Source organism: Trichomycterus rosablanca, chromosome 21, assembly GCF_030014385.1.
Source record: "Trichomycterus rosablanca isolate fTriRos1 chromosome 21, fTriRos1.hap1, whole genome shotgun sequence".
NCBI lineage: Eukaryota > Metazoa > Chordata > Actinopteri > Siluriformes > Trichomycteridae > Trichomycterus > Trichomycterus rosablanca.
In genome coordinates, this window is record NC_086008.1 from 9334828 (window position 1) to 9351970 (window position 17143).

Sequence of the window (17143 nt, forward strand, 5' to 3'; positions counted from 1 at the left end):
GGAGTGTAGAAACAAGGAGATTGTTTTAATGTTATGGCTGATCAGTGTATAATAGAAGTACTGGGTGCTTACGTGGCGCAGCGGTCTAACATGCTAGCACACCACTGTCAAGTTCGAGTCTCAGCAGAGCTACCAACCTGGCCGGGTGTCAACATGAACACCATTGGCCATGTTTAAGGGATATGGAGCTGCGATGTGTATGCTGCCATCTGCATGGGTGGTGGGAAAGAGGGAGGAATTGTCACATGGAGCTTAGTGTGGCTCTGTGGGAACCCAGCAGTGACAGGTAAGAAGATTAGAAGATTTGCAGTGTAGTTTAGGAGATTATCAACTGCTTGTCTGGTCAGGGTCATGGTGGGTTCGGATACGCTGGGTAACACTGGGGGTAAGGAAGAAATACCTGGACATGGTGCCAATTCATCACAGGGCTTCGACCATCCCCCCAACTCAGACAAAGCCAACCCAACTGACTGATACCACGGCTGAGGATTCAAACCCTGGATCCCAGCGGTAGTGGGCTAGTGTAATTTACCGCTGCGCCACCAAAGCAGGTAAAAAATACAAATAATAAAATAAATCAAAAGCACAAACTGTATAGCATTTTAAAGCTGTGTGTAATTTAAGGCCTTGCATCATCCATCATCCCCTCCTCCAGCATAAATAGAAAGTCTTCAATCTTTACAGAATAGTTTCTCGTGAAACCCCAATCAGGCTGTGGGGGCGCTCTTGTGCCAGTAGCCGGGTACCAGTCCGATTAGCTGTCCTGGTGCCTGTCCTAGACATTGTTCTGCTGTGGCCCGTGCCCGTCTGCAGATCTGCCCAAGTGAAGGTGCTAAGATCTCCACAGCTGCGCAGATGTATGAGACCTGGGCGCTTACGCAGTGGAAGTGTGTTAGATGTGCAGTCAGTCGGGGTCTGTTTGGTTCGGGACTGCTGTCCTCTGTCTGAAACGGTCATCACCTACAGAATAGAAGCCAACACATTCAGTACCTGTTATAAATCAATTAGAATCAATTGGAGATTCGTGTTGTATGGTTCTGACCTGTTGGATGTAGTTTGCACAGCGCACCGCCTCCTCCATGTGTTCCTGATCAGAGCGCAGTACACTCTTGATGCTGTTGATCAGTTCCTGAACCTCCGGCGTCAGGCTGCTCGGTGACTGATGCTGCAGAAAGCGCGCCACCAGCAGCTTGGTGTCCCGATAGCTCTGGTAGTCCACCATGGAAGTGGGACGCGGCCGGCGAGGACCCCTCCCCCGTCGCAGAGAGACGGTGCCGTGCTCGGTTTTGGTTCTTGTGCTCGTGCCGGTCGCCGTCCCACTAGCTAATTCAGTCTGTGTGGCTGCCTCACAGCTCATTACTGCCATGAGAGGAAGAAAACAGAGATAAATAGGGTCAGGACTAAATATTTTAAGGAATTCAAGATGGGATCAGTTGGCACAAGTCACAAAAAACATTTTACCTGTTCCTTGACTCTATTTTAATTTAGGTGCATGCGGGACTGGGTGGCATAGCACTCGGTTGGATGTGCGCCAATCGCTTCTCATTTTCGTCCAGTTGTTATTTTTGTCATTTGGTTGCCAGCACAGTGGAATTTAACCCCCTGTTTATTTAAATCTGCATTTAAGTTACTATTAGGTGTCCCAGATACACTACATGACCAAAAATACGCGGACAGCTCTCATAATTCAGGTGTTCAGTTGTTTTAGCCACACATCACCGCTGCTGGGGACCAAGGAGGATGTATATTCGCCTGACGTACACTCCCTCCGTTGTGTGTGCAGTCCACCAATTCCTTGTTATTCTCCAATACTTCGCCACGCCCTGATCTCTGAGCTCCATTTTCTGTACCTGGGCAACCAAGATCTTTACACAGCGTTGATAACCCCACCCCTTAGTCCAATCTTTCCCACCCAGCAGACTGAAATCCAATTATGCCTGCTAGAGGGCGCCCAGCTGACCGGTAGCAGAGCCGTTATTCGAACCCGGGAGCTCAGAATCTCGGTGCTGGTGTGCTAGCGGATTATCCCGCTGAATTGGAATGTCTAACATCAGTGACAGTTTTTAAAAATTTGTTTTTGCTAATTGGGCAAAAATTCCCAGAGTCACACTTCAAAGTCTTAATTGAATGGAACTATGTTGTTGCCTGTTGTATTTTTTTCAGCAGTTATACACTGATGAGCCATAACATTTGGACCATCTGTCTAATATGCGGTCAGAACAGCTCTGACCCGCAGGTATGGACTCCACAAGACATCTGAATGAGTCCTGTGGTATCTGGTACTAGGACATTACCAACATGTCTATCAACTTCTGTACACCAAAGCAGGTAAAAAATACAAATAATAAAATAAATCAAAAGCACAAACTGTATAGCATTTTAAAGCTGTGTGTAATTTAAGGCCTTCTTGGCTGCCCTATTACCCTTGGACCACTGTCAGTGGGTACTCACCACAGCTGCCTGTGAGCACACCTTGCCACATTTCCGTAGGACAATTCATTTCATCGATCGCTTTAATCTGGTCAGGGTCCAGTGGGTCTGTTTCTACCGGGAAACACTGGGTGCAAGGCAGGAATACCCTAAACAGGGTGCCAGTACCAAGACATTGGCCATCCCACCTCAGACATAGCCAATCATGTCTGTGTAGACGCCGATGAAAAAAGCATAATAGCCCCACCCCCAGAAAAAAGCAAGTTAATTAATTGGCTACTGTGCATTGCCCTTTTAGTGGAATTGAGCGACTGTGTGGTACCCAGTAATGGACTGGGATGGAATGGCTCCAGATTCACTGTGACCCTGACCAGTATAATATCCTTAATAAAGAAAGAATTATGATTTGCATTTTGAAAACAGGACCCTCACTCCCTCTTTAATGGTCTGCTGTGCTATTAGATGGCAGCTTTTAATGTACACGTTAGCATGTGAGTGTTGAGAGGGTTAACACCCCTGCAAACCCATCTGCTCGTCAGAGTTCTGCCCAGAGTGCCCAGATTAGTGAAAGTGGCAGCGCTATATTTAAAATACTTTTGATTAAGCTGCTGACAGATGTGGAGGGGGTGCGAGATATACTGTGAGAGGTGTCAGAGCCTGACCTCTGATCACCAAACACACTTTCACCCACCCACACACATGCATACTAAAGATAGTCCACATTAAAATTAGTTCCTATCTGCCCTGCCAACAAACCAGCGGTCCCGGGGTCATTGTTCATGAGCGGATTATTATAAATACAAGGGTGGTGGTAGATTGACGGTTAAGGTTCTGGACTGGCGATCAGAATGTTGCTGGTTCAAGCCTCATGACTTCCAAATTGCCAATGTCGGGGCTCATTAATGAGGTTCAATTGCTTGTACTGTATTCTGTCACAATTGTAAGATGCCAAGTCAGACGAGTATTTGCATAACTGGGTTCGGATTTGATAGTGAGCTACGATCTATACAATTTTTAAGGTGGTTAAGGTCTAACGTACCTTTAGCAGTCAGGTCCAGGAGAACAGGATCACTGTTGGATCTGCGAACCCGCTGTCGTTGTGGCCTTTGGCTGATCGAAGACGTGATGGGTTGCGATGAAGGTGTGGGACTTAATCTGGCCGTCTGCATACACCTGCCTGAGTAACAACAACCAACAAGACAATCTGTAGAATTGGGGTCTTTTGTTTTTTGGCTGTAACACTACACATGGAAAGTCAGCATGGAAACGGGAAGTTGATACGTGTGACATAATTGGAAGCACCCTGTGACGTGACTGTGAGATTATAGCGCTAGTATATCTTGAGTAAATATAGTCATGAGGAGCAGTACTGATATAATATCTCGGCTTGAGGTTGTTACTTAAGCTCTAGACCATGTGCAGTATAACTGGAACTATTCTGGGGTTCTGTGTAGAAGCAGATTTAAACACGCCGAGACTTCAGAAGTAAGCGAGGATGGATTTATGATAGCATGTGTAAAGGAAATAAACGGAATATTGCTTACCATCGCTGATCGTGTCTGTCTCTGAGCAGCGTGGGACTTCGTCGGTCAGGTCCGTCATGTGAACCACTGTGTCCTGCGCCTGGTTTACATACAATGGGGTAACAATTATTCACAGCACCGTCTGAATATAAGTGGTTGGCTGGACCTGATCGACAACCTATAAGGACTTGAGGACACTGAACCTGACCTACATTGTACCTACATTAATTGCCTATTAACAAGGTACCCCTACTGTACAGGTGCACTTCTTATATATACACCTAGTAGCTGTAGCTATCTCGGCCGTCTGGATGTCTACACAGACATGATTAGCTATGTCTGAGGCAGGATGGCCGAGGTCCTGCCATGTACTGGCACCCTGTCTAGAGTGTTCCTGCTTTGCACCCAGTGTTTCCCAGTATAAGGGGACCCAACGGGACCCTGACTATAATAAAGTGGTGGATGAAAATAAATTGACCTAAATAAAATATGGCAAGATGTGCTCACAGACAGCTGTGGTGAGTACCCACCAACAGTGGTCCAAAAAGGGTCGCAAACAACCAATAGACAATAGGGCAGTAAAGATTGCCACATGCAAGTATTAGAACTGAACACGGGAGCCTAATCAGGTACCCTACTGTATGTGTGCACTTCTTAGATATACAGCTATTAGCTGTAGCCTGTCTGTTGCATATAGCCATGCTGTCCATCCGTGGAAACCGACCACCACAGGTCCACTGACAATGCAAACTTCTGTATATTTATATTTTACATCTGCTCTGAATTACGAATGCATTCAAAGCAACATTGCTGGATGCCTGCTCATAAATGAGCCTCTAGGGGCCTGGAAAAGAGGGAGCACCGGACAGAAGACAAATGCTACGACAAGAAGGCCTGGCTTACAATCAGCATTCCAACTCATCCCAAAAGTGTTCATTTGGGCTGAGGTCAAGACTCTGTACAGCCCCCTTGGAGTTCCAACATATCAATCCTCTCCTTATGGACTTATGTCATGTTGGACAAGGAATGAGCCTTCCATAAAGCGTATATTTTATTTGCAGTTTAACAGACATACAGTAGCTGATAAACAGGCGGTTCATGTGTAGTAATAAGAAGACCTGAGTCACAGATGGATCTGGAATGCACAAGGTTACCTGAGATGACTGGGTTTCCTCACTTGCCACAGCTTCATAGGGAGGAGGAGGCTCGAGTGGACAGAAAACCTCCACGCCTTTTATCCTTGCGCCGTATATGTGGGGCAGCGGGATCACACTGTCACCAAACATCCTAATATAACATAAGAATATATAATACATTTAATAAAAATACATCACATGTTCAGAATATAACTTCAGTTACAGCTACAGCAGTCCTCTGGGAAAATTGCTCAGTCCCACCCACTGTAACATTTACCAGACTGTTTTTTGGAATGTTGTGGTTGTCCTTGATGATTCTGCAATTACGTTGCAAAAGTCTCTCACTCTGTGGTATGTGTGAGTAACAAAGGGTGTGGATTTAGTGTCTTAGTGTGTCTAGTTTTAATCTGGCTCGCTCTTCTAATTGTTTTGTTTTTCTAGTGCACATTTATGTTACAGTGCAGCTTGCCAAGTGCAGCTATGGTGCAACTGTAATCCAAGATTATTCATTTGATTTTGTTTCATTTTAATGGGTCGCAGTGGGTCCAATTTCCCCAGATCACTGGGAGCAATGCAAGATCCTTCACGAAACCTTGGCCATCGTCCCACCCTCTCAGACATAGCCAATCATGTATATATGTAGATGCCCAACCGGTTAATAGCACAGCAAGGAATTCAAATCCTGTCTGGTTGACATATTTTGTGCTGGGCCACAAAGGAGCTTCCAAGAATATGTGGGTTTTTTTCCAGCCACTCTAGATTTGTTGAGTTTAGACCTTATGCCTGTTCCTCAACCATGACTAGATTTTCGGCATGGTTAGTCAACAAAGCAAAAGTCTGTCTACAACCATGACCAGTGGCAAATGGAGCAAGTGGTAGTGTGAGTAGCCACACAGCACCAAACTCGCAACTGGTGACTGTCTATATGGAGGACCCTTCTTCTGCCAAGTACTTTGGTTTCCTTATATCTTTCAAATACATGCAGTAAGTGGACTGGCTGCTCTAAATTTCACCTAGATGTGAGTGAGCGGGTGAATTAGTGATGCCTTGAGATGTTTTGGCGCCCTCTCTAGGCTGTACTCCTGCCTTGTAGTTAGTATTTGTAGGTCAGATCCAGACTAAACATGAATAAAACATGATGAATAATAAATGCTGGGCTGGATTTCAGGATTGTGCACACATGAACTGTGATCAATTTAGTCAGTTTTTGATTTTGTATACTTGTTAACAATAGATGTGACTAAAACCATTGAACTCAATAATATGTGGGGAGATGGGGGCACATAATTCTGTGACCCTGATCACTATCAGCCCCCCTCATTCCGACCCCCCCCCCCCATCCTCCTCACCATTATTTCCCCCAACTATTTCATCCTGTTTGGGACCGCAGTGCATCCTACACTACCCAGAAATATCAGATGCAGAAACAGACGAAAAGCAGTAGGTGTTTAGATCTAGCGGCTGTTACCTGCGTGCTAGTCGTGGTGTGTAGGAGTAGAAGGTGGAGAAGTAGGATGGAGGTGGTGCAGGTGGTACAAACTCCTCAGGATCAGGAACATGCTGTTGTTCTTGTTGCTCTGGAACATTTCTGGGTTCCTCCTGCCATGATCAGATACAGTTTCAGTATCAGCGAGCAGCTCGGGTTAGAGCAGGAATGTCAGACTTTAGTCCTGGACTTGACTTTGTTTAGCACATCTGATTTAACTCATTTAACTGATTTAACTTCCAATAGTCATATCCAATTACCCTGGTTATATCTCTCCACTGCTGCAGACCCCTACCCTGACAGAGAAGTGTGCAGTTGTCAAATGCTTCCTTTCTCCTGCACAAGGCAGGTATCACACAGGGATCAGTATCACGTATAAAGAGTCATGCACTGTTATCCATTATTTCCCGTCTCTGTGCAGGCACCACCAACCAGCCAGCAGAGGTTGCAATCGCAGCAGTGGTGAGGAATCCTTTCAGCCCTCCCTCCTGACAGACATTAGCCAATCATGTCTGCCAATTGATAGCTGAGCTTAGTGTTTTTTAGCGCCGCCCTAGTGGCATCATTTTTGACCAAATGTCAATACAATAAATCAATTATTGCAGTTACAAAAATGTTACAAAATATATTTATTTTAGTAAGATAATCATTGTGAAACCTCTTTTCTAGAGTGCCGTGAATGCATGCTGCCATGTAAATTAGAACATTGATGACTATTGAATCTGAGGAGGCATAAGAAATGAATCAAGTCATGCAGGCTCTTACCAGGCAGGGCTGTCTAGTGGAGAAGATCTGCAGGTATCTGAGTGCAGCAGCAATCAGACACACTACTGTGGTCAGTGCATTTAATGCGCACAGTGCGAACAGCACCTTCTGCAATGAAGAAATCCAACACTTAATGCAGTGAATATAATGTCAGACTGATTACATGCAGTATTTTGAAATCATTAATGTGGTTGATCACAGTAATGCAGCGTTCCTAATGAGAAACACAGCAGTAATGGATGAGTTCTAACAGCTGAACCCAAACCTTGAGCAGCACTCTCATCGCCTCACACGAGGGTCCTGCATAGATCTTTATCAGCCCGTCCTCTGGACACGTACTGCTGGAGCTCTCGGCACAACAGTTACACAGGTTAGGCTGTTCACTCTGTAATACACATCACATTCTCATCAACACACCTGCTAATGTGTAGTGGTCATCTGTAAATAACTCATTCATTTATTTATTATCTGTTTTACCACTGCTTTATCTTATTTAGGGTCAGGGTGGGTACAATTCACCAGGCAGACAGGTTGCCAGTCAATCACACACACACACACTCAGTGCAAACACACACACAAACACTTTGGTATCTTGGCAATTTGGTATCTCTAATTAACCCGACTGCATGTCTTTGGACTGTGGGAGGAAACCGGAGCACCAGGAGGAAACCCACACAGAAACAGAAAGGACCCACACCGCTCCACCTGGGAATCAAACCCAGGACCTTCTTGCTGTGAGGTGACAGTGCTACCCACCCATTTATATAAAAGTGTGAATAGCAAAAATTCCTTATACCAAAAAGGTATATCAAATGTGTTAAATGGGGTTGAGATCAGGATTATGTCCAGGCCACTAAAGTTCTACTCTAGTAATTAAGAGTCCTACAAAAAGTACACCAAAAGCACAAAGTCCAATGCTGAGAAAAGTGAAAAAGAACCCAAGGGTGACAGCAAAGTACAAATTGCACAAAATTGTGTTGATCTACTGCAATTCCAAAAGTTCATGTGTTCTACAGTTTGGTGGTTGATCAGAACTAATCTAATCAGGCAAACAGGCAAATCTAAAAGCCTCAGAGCTTACCAGCTGGCAGTGAATGGTGCTGGTTACCAGTTGAGCCCCCTGACAGCAGAGGATGAAGCCTGCCAGGTTTAGCAGGATACAAACCATAGACAGCAGCACAAACAGATTCACCTGAGGAAGAAGAGTATGAAGACAACTATCAGTCCTGCTAATCTGAGGTATAACAGTACACAAAGCTAACAGTTTGATTTGATTCATGTAATACTTAGTTCATAATTCAACATTCTCAACTGGATTTGTTTTAACCAAATGAATTTTGGTTGCTTTGTTTCACAAATTGCAGGGAAGTATTAATAATAATATAATGTACAGGTGATTTGCTCCAGATACTTTCATTTCCTCTTATTTATCTCACGTTCCTCACATCCTTGTCACTGCATTAATGATAAATGTCCCTTAATTAAAGGAATGGTCGGTGGGGCGCTCAGGTGGTGCAGTGGTAAAACACACTAGCACACCAGAGCTGACACCTCAAACTCATGAGTTTGAATCTTAGCTCTTCTACCGGCAGGCTGGGCACCTACACAGACAATTGGCTCGTCTGTTGGGTTGGATGCCAGAACTGGTGCAATGATGATTTCAGCTGCCAGATCTTTGGCACTTCCACAGAGACACGGGGGATAATGGGATCGGTGCATGACTCTCCATGAGTAAGACCGAGCCACATATGAACCCTCCTTGTGCAGGTAAAAAAGATGCAGTTGGCTAGTGCACATATTGTGTGTGTTAGTCTCTGCACTTCTGGATAAAAGTGGAGGTCCGCAAGAGTAAAGAGGGGGGTGATTGGATACGACTAGATTGGGAGGAAAACTTGGGGAAAATGCAAAAAAAAAAAAGGAAAGCGGTCAGCGACTACACACATCCCAGAGGCTTCAGTTTGGGTTTTTCATGCAATACCAAAGCATCAGGTTTTGATATGTTTTTGTAATGTCCACATTTCTAATCTATATAGAAGCCAATAACAAAGAAACACAAAACAAAATGATATTTGTACTGCAACAACATGTTTTTGTCACTAAAAGCTTTGAGCTGGTCTTTCTTCTCTTTCTACCAATTATATAAATGCTATAAAAGCCATTATGGTAGCACTCAACAGCAGAGCTCCAGCTCAAAGTACTGCTGATGACTGATAAATACTGCTGGAAGGAACCGTTTTATACACTTTAATGTCTGTGCTATCCATTATTAAAAACATCAAACTCAAAGTCTGATCTCAACTCAGTCTGATGTCAAAACGACCCCTGGTTAAGCTGTCAGGGAGGAGAAATAGCCCCCCTCTGGCATAAATACCTACGTAACACAACACAAGCACGTGCTGTCTGAATGGACTTTGATCCCACGGAAAGAGACCAAATACGATCTGAACTGAAAACTTTTCAGAACATTAATTCTGTGTCGGAAGGTCAGAAGAGTTTGTCACTAATTACTCATTGTTTAACATGAGCGCAGGAGAAATGCTAAAAGCTTATGAATAAAATCCATAACATTTACATTTTCACAGTGACAGTACCCAGTCTAAGCAACTAAGGGTTAAGGGCCTTGCTCAAGGGCCCAACATTGGCAACCTGGTAGTGGGGCTTGAACAAGCAACCTTTCGATTACTAGTTTTAGCAAATAGTTCCTACAGATCTGCTAAAAATGTCACTTTCATTTATTAACTGTCTGTTTTTCACTGCATTATCCCGATCAGGGTTGCGGTGGGTCTGATTAAATGGGCAAAGGCAAAAAACACCATAGGTTACTTGCAAGTAGCTCCAGTTGGCCTGACTGCATTTCTTTGGACTTGTGGAAGGAAACTGGCCACCCAGCTGTGGAATTAAACCCAGGACCTTCTTGCTAGAAGGCAACAGCACTACCCACTGCACTACTGGTAACTTGTACTTGTAACATTTAAGTGTTTTCTAAACATTTCAAAACGGTGGGTAGCACAGTCGCCTCACAGCAAGAAGGTCCTGGTCTTGATTCCCATGGGGCGGTCCAAGTCCTTTCTGTGTGGTTAGCATGTTCTCCCCATGACTGCGTGGGTTTCCTTTGGGAGCTCCGGTTTCCTCCAACAGTCCAAAGACAAGCAAGTGAGGTGAATTGGAGATACTAAATTGTCCATGACAATATGACAATTGTCCATCACAACATAATGTTTGACATTAAACTTGAACTGATGAATTTGTGTAACCAGTAATTACCTGTCCTGTTATTAATGTAACCAAAGTGTGTAAAACATGACGTTAAAATCCTAATAAATAAATAAACATTTCAAACCTTACGAAGCTCCTTCACTAAATAAACAACTGATAAGCTAATAATAAGCTAATAAGCCAACAAATGGCAGCATCTTTTTATAATGGAGCAAGGTGAAACTCCTAGAACTTTTTTAAAAATTATTAATATTTATAGCACTGATATCTTAAATATACTGTTTACTCATTATGTTTATGTCCGGAATTTAAAATCTTAAGCAGAGGATCATGAGTCACGTACCAGTAGGAGCATGGGTCGCTTCCATGTTGTGAGGCCAATAATCCCAGACAGGATGACCTGCAGATAACACAATTGATTATTCAGCAAAGACACCACAGTGAGTGTGTACACAATAAAACTGCAGCCACATGCATTACGTCTCTTCATTTAGACACCATTTCAATTTCAACCATCTTCTGGACCAGGGGAAAGTTGTTTTAAAATTAAATTTTTGTTCATTTTGTTTATTCTGTGTTTATTTGGAATTGCTATTTTATTAAATACACAGCAATATGATCCCTGTTGTCTGTGAAGGACTTTTCTCTTGCACGTCATCTAGGGTTGCCAAGGTTTGATTTTATTTATTTATAATAATCCTATGTTTTATTCTTCTTTCAGCTACAGGCCTGATTTTACAAGAATGATATTTAATTCAGGCGCCCAGGTGGCGCAGCGGGATATTCCGCTAGCACACCAGTGCCAAGATTCTGAACTTCTCGGTTTGAAACTTGGTGTTGCCACCAGTCGGCTGTTGGCAGTTGGCCACCGTATCTGGGGTGGCTGTACACGTGTCGGAAGAGGCGTGTACAGCGACGTGCTCTCCTCGGGTATCCCTCCGCAGCGGAAGACAAATTGAGTGCGCTAAATCGGGAGGAAAATGGGGAGAAAATGCGTTAAAAAATGATATTTAATTCTAAATATCTAGAAATATCTATCTATCCATCCATCCATCATATATATATATATATATATATATACGTATATACTGTGTGTGTGTGTGTGTATGTACAGTGTATCACAAAAGTGAGTACACCCCTCACATTTCTGCAAATATTTCATTATAACTTTTCATTGGACAACACTATAGACATGAAACTTGGATATAACTTAGAGTAGTCAGTGTACAGCTTGTATAGCAGTGTAGATTTACTGTCTTCTGAAAATAACTCAACACACAGCCATTAATGTCTAAATAGCTGGCAACATAAGTGAGTACACCCCACAGTGAACATGTCCAAATTGTGCCCAAATGTGTCGTTGTCCCTCCCTGGTGTCATGTGTCAAGGTCCCAGGTGTAAATGGGGAGCAGGGCTGTTAAATTTGGTGTTTTGGGTACAATTCTCTCATACTGGCCACTGGATATTCAACATGGCACCTCATGGCAAAGAACTCTCTGAGGATGTGAGAAATAGAATTGTTGCTCTCCACAAAGATGGCCTGGGCTATAAGAAGATTGCTAACACCCTGAAACTGAGCTACAGCATGGTGGCCAAGGTCATACAGCGGTTTTCCAGGACAGGTTCCACTCGGAACAGGCTTCGCCAGGGTCGACCAAAGAAGTTGAGTCCACGTGTTCGGCGTCATATCCAGAGGTTGGCTTTAAAAAATAGACACATGAGTGCTGCCAGCATTGCTGCAGAGGTTGAAGACGTGGGAGGTCAGCCTGTCAGTGCTCAGACCATACGCCGCACACTGCATCAACTCGGTCTGCATGGTCGTCATCCCAGAAGGAAGCTGACGCACAAGAAAGCCCGCAAACAGTTTGCTGAAGACAAGCAGTCCAAGAACATGGATTACTGGAATGCCCTGTGGTCTGACGAGACCAAGATAAACTTGTTTGGCTCAGATGGTGTCCAGCATGTGTGGCGGCGCCCTGGTGAGAAGTACCAAGACAACTGTATCTTGCCTACAGTCAAGCATGGTGGTGGTAGCATCATGGTCTTGGGCTGCATGAGTGTTGCTGGCACTGGGGAGCTGCAGTTCATTGAGGGACACTTGAATTCCAGCATGTACTGTGACATTCTGAAACAGAGCATGATCCCCTCCCTTCGAAAACTGGGCCTCATGGCAGTTTTCCAACAGGATAACGACCCCAAACACAACCTCCAAGATGACAACTGCCTTGCTGAGGAAGCTGAAGGTAAAGGTGATGGACTAAACCCAATTGAGCACCTGTGGCGCATCCTCAAGTGGAAGGTGGAGGAGTTCAAGGTGTCTAACATCCACCAGCTCCGTGATGTCATCATGGAGGAGTGGAAGAGGATTCCAGTAGCAACCTGTGCAGGTCTGGTGAATTCCATGCCCAGGAGGGTTAAGGCAGTGCTGGATAATAATGGTGGTCACACAAAATATTGACACTTTGGGCACAATTTGGACATGTTCACTGTGGGGTGTACTCACTTATGTTGCCAGCTATTTAGACATTAATGGCTGTGTGTTGAGTTATTTTCAGAAGACAGTAAATCTACACTGCTATACAAGCTGTACACTGACTACTCTAAGTTATATCCAAGTTTCATGTCTATAGTGTTGTCCCATGAAAAGATATAATGAAATATTTGCAGAAATGTGAGGGGTGTACTCACTTTTGTGATACACTGTATGTGTATATACAGTATATGACAATACTGTGCGACTGCAGCTTGTCTTAAAATGTACATAACATTTCATAACCAACAGTATTATGTTACCATGCCAACACTGTGTTTGTTACCATGGCAGCTCTGCTCATACACAAATTTGTTGGTTTCCTTCATAACAACGTATTTACAACAAAACAAATTCAGCTTTTTTGGAGACTTTTCAAATGACAATATTTTTGCTAGTCTTTTAAATACACATTATTCATTAAACCCCCTTCTAAAATTATTCATGACACATCTGTAATAGTGATAAAATGCTTTATATTTATGTAATTAAAATGATAGCTTACTTTAAAACACTGGTCCCTAAAAGCTCATATATGAAATATGCAAACTGACCCATTTGCAGGCTATGAGGCACTTTGCATGTCAATATTCATTTAAATAACACTCATCAATCATAAATTGTGATTTTCTTACATTACTAATTTAAAATGGTCTTAGTAAAGACCAAGGTTGTTATCTAAGATATATAATCCTAGTAAAAGTTGCTGTATACTTTCTCATCCTGTCAGCAAGATGAGACAGTGAGCAACATTTTGGGCAGATGCTGTCTGTTCTTTTTTTAATCACTTTTAAAGTGAAGGAATAATCACCAGCATCTGAAGTTTTCCATTTTGTAGAAGCTATTACGTATATGCAGTTATGCAAGTTCCTTTATGCATGACATGCATGTGACGAAGGTTTAATACGCAAACTCTAACATGACTTTACGCATTTAGGAAAAAGACAGCAGGCGCTTTGTTTTCAGACAGACGCTCATTTCATGCTCTTAACACTGTTTGTGTAGCACAGAAGAAATGATTTCCCAGGATCAGACAGTTGTGGATTAATAAACGACTGAGTCTGAATGCCTAGCAATGTCTGTTTACACTGAGCAGTTACTTAAACAAGAAAGCAGTTTACTCTGAGTAAGAGTTTCAAATCTCTACAAAAAATCTTCACTTAAGTCACAAATGAATTTCAGTTCCAGAAACCACATAAGCAAGTCAGTTTTAAATAATTAAACTACTGGACCTGGGTTAAAACAACACCGTACAAAAAGGGGCATTTTGAACAGATAAACGATGTTAAATTTGGTCATAAATTGACATTTTATTGTTTACAGTTAACGTTTTCATGTATTGTTGATATGAAAATGTCATTGTTTGTGAAAACTATTATTTCATTAGCTACACGCTTAAAGTGTGTTGGACAATATGATAATCACATTCTTGCAAATTTCAGTCTGAATTCTGCAGTTCTTCAAAATTTGCCATTATGACTCCCTTTTTGACTCCCAGTGTATTTACACATACAGATGGCTGATGGCTGACAACAGATGGTGGAGGATAAATAAATTAGTAGACAAACTATTCATGATACCATTAAACAGTTGTGGATGAAGAAGGCAATAGTAGAAGATCTGGTAGGTGTTTGAACATTTACTACGAGGGATCTTCAAAAAAGTTTCCGCACTTTCATATTTTGGTTGGAAACGGTGAGGAAGGTTGGAGTAGTAATTGGTCGTGTCTAAGAGCCTGAGAGAGAGCTTATAGTCCAGATTTAGCGCCATCTGATTTCCACCTTTTTGGACACTCGAAGAAGCTTTAAGGGGAAGAAGATTTTCATGTGATGATGATGTGAAAGCAACGGTGCATCAGTGGCTACACGCTCATGGCACACGTTTTTTAAATTTTTAATAAATAGAGTTTAAAAATGCAGAAACCTTTTGAAGAACCTTCATATATCCTGAGCACTTGTGTAGCATAAAAGCTTGAGAGCGGGAATTTTGCTGGCATGGTTTGGGTCCACTTGTCGTCTTAGAGTATGCACAATGCTAAACTGGTAGCTGCACTGTACGGCCAAAAGTAACTTAAGCATAAAGCATTTATCAGCTCAGACACTGATGTTGAACAAGAGGGTTTGGGTTTGGTCGAGTTGAGGTCAGGGCTCTGAGCAGGCCACTGGAGTTCCTCCACAAAATATGTCCAACAATGCCTCTAAAGACCTGCTTTGTAAGCAAGGTCACAATCATGCTTGGTGCAGAAAAAAGCCTTCCAAATAAATACAGCCAAGTTGGAAGCAAATCAAATAACACATAGCAGGAGTATCAGACTTCAGTAGCACTGCGTAATCACTCAGTAATTACATAACAAACCTGATATAACTTATCAAACTGTGAGCGTGGGTAGTGTAATCGTAAAATCCACAACCTAGTTCTGTGGGTTCAAATCCCAGGCTGGTCAAATACAGAAGGCACATGGAGGTACATGAACCTAGCCATTGGGGGGGGGTATGTCACAGCACCCTTGGCACTGGTCCCAAGCCTGAATAAATGGTAGGGTTGCATCAGAAAGAGCATCCGGCGTAAAAACTGTGCCAAATCAAATATGCTGTGGTGACCCCTAATAAGAGCAGCCAAAAGGAATCATTCATATAAATTACCCAAGTGCCCCAGAGTCAAACCATATTTACTCAAAATTTACATTAGTTTAGCTTATAATGTTGGTCTTAGAAGATATACTTTATTTGTCATATACACATATACAGTTGTATAGTACAATGGAATTCTTTCTTCGCATATCCCAGCTTGTTTGGAAGTTGGGTTCAGAGCGCAGGGTCAGCCATCGTACGGCCCCTGGAGCAGAGAGGGTTAAGGGCCTTGCTCAAGGACCCAACAGTGGCTGCATAGCAGAGCCTGGATTTGAACCTCCAATCTTCCGGTTGATAGCCCAAAGCTCTACCCACTAGGCTACCACTGTCCTAGAAAGGCAAATGTCTTAAGACAAATGTTAGGACTATCACTTATCAAGAAACGTTCTCATCCACTCAGCTGCTTGAAAACTTTTCTCATGCAGAGAAAGTGCTGAAATTCTTGTCTGTGGTAATCACATTCGCACTACAGAAGTGAGAGGTGAAGTTGAACAGATGTCGAATATTTCTTTAATCAAGCACTTACTTTAAAGCAAAACTACTGTAACAGATTATTGATTTGATAACCCGGTAAACAGATAATAAGAAAAAAATAGACTCACGGATGATCCAGCCCAAAACGGACAGGAATTGCGAACAGGAGGCGAGTTGCTAAGAGACAGGGCACCAAAAGACAGAGCCACCATGGAACAGCCGAGCACCAACTGCAGCAGTCCGAGAGAAAGAAGCGGCCGCCCGGGCAGCAGCGGCGCCACTAACCGCGATTCCGAACCGCGCATCCGCAACGCACCGCTGGCCATACAGCGGCTTCTGCGAACCGGATCCGCAAACTGGGGGCCGACTAAAGCCCCGGTAAACCGACAACACGATCCCGGCAAAACTACTGGAAGAGACATGAGAGAACCCCCAGCACCAAGAACACAGTAACTGTAAATGTTAAATAAAGACGAAGCGATGAACGAGATTCCCTCATTTTACTGCAGCATTAGCGATCATTCCTATCAGCAGTCCTCACGCTCCCTGTTCTCTCTCTCTCTCTCTCTCTCTCCCTGCTCCCATGTCCCCTTCCAGTCCCATTTCTAGGGTCTAAAATGGGAGCTCGCAGTGACCTGCTGCTCGGATTGCGTTTCACATTTTTGGCTCAGGAACAAGAGAGGCGGAGGAGAAACAGAAGAGGAACAGGAACACAACGGACCATGAACCGCCCAACAAATCCACTACATCACATCACTCGATGGAAGATTGTGTGTGTGTGTGTGTGTGTGCGTGCATATTGTTTACGTTATTTTCCTCAACCACTTCATCCTGGTCAACGTCGCGGCGGGTCCGGTTCAACCTGAAAACTGGGCGCAGGTTACGAATACCCTACACAGGGCACCAATAAACTGCATTTGTATTATTACTACTGATGTGAAGTTAATGTTATG

At 43.3% G+C, this 17143-nt stretch overlaps 1 protein-coding gene across 2 annotated transcripts; it reads right to left on the minus strand.

Moving 5' to 3' along the window:
- Nucleotides 1-16488, minus strand: fam189a2 (family with sequence similarity 189 member A2). Of its 2 annotated transcripts, XM_063017731.1 has the most exons (11): nt 16319-16488; nt 10900-10956; nt 8422-8532; nt 7606-7725; nt 7341-7448; nt 6558-6688; nt 5108-5240; nt 3975-4053; nt 3470-3607; nt 1043-1359; nt 1-960 (listed from the first exon to the last, which is right to left on the minus strand). In XM_063017731.1, the coding sequence occupies exons 1-11, from the start codon at nt 16400-16402 to the stop codon at nt 679-681; spliced, it is 1560 nt and encodes a 519-aa protein (XP_062873801.1). In that variant the 5' UTR covers nt 16403-16488; the 3' UTR covers nt 1-678. The 2 variants fall into 2 exon arrangements, with proteins under 2 accessions (XP_062873801.1, XP_062873802.1); XM_063017732.1 differs by lacking the exon at nt 16319-16488 and having other exon boundaries at nt 10900-11057.
- Between the last annotated feature and the right edge of the window lie 655 nt (nt 16489-17143).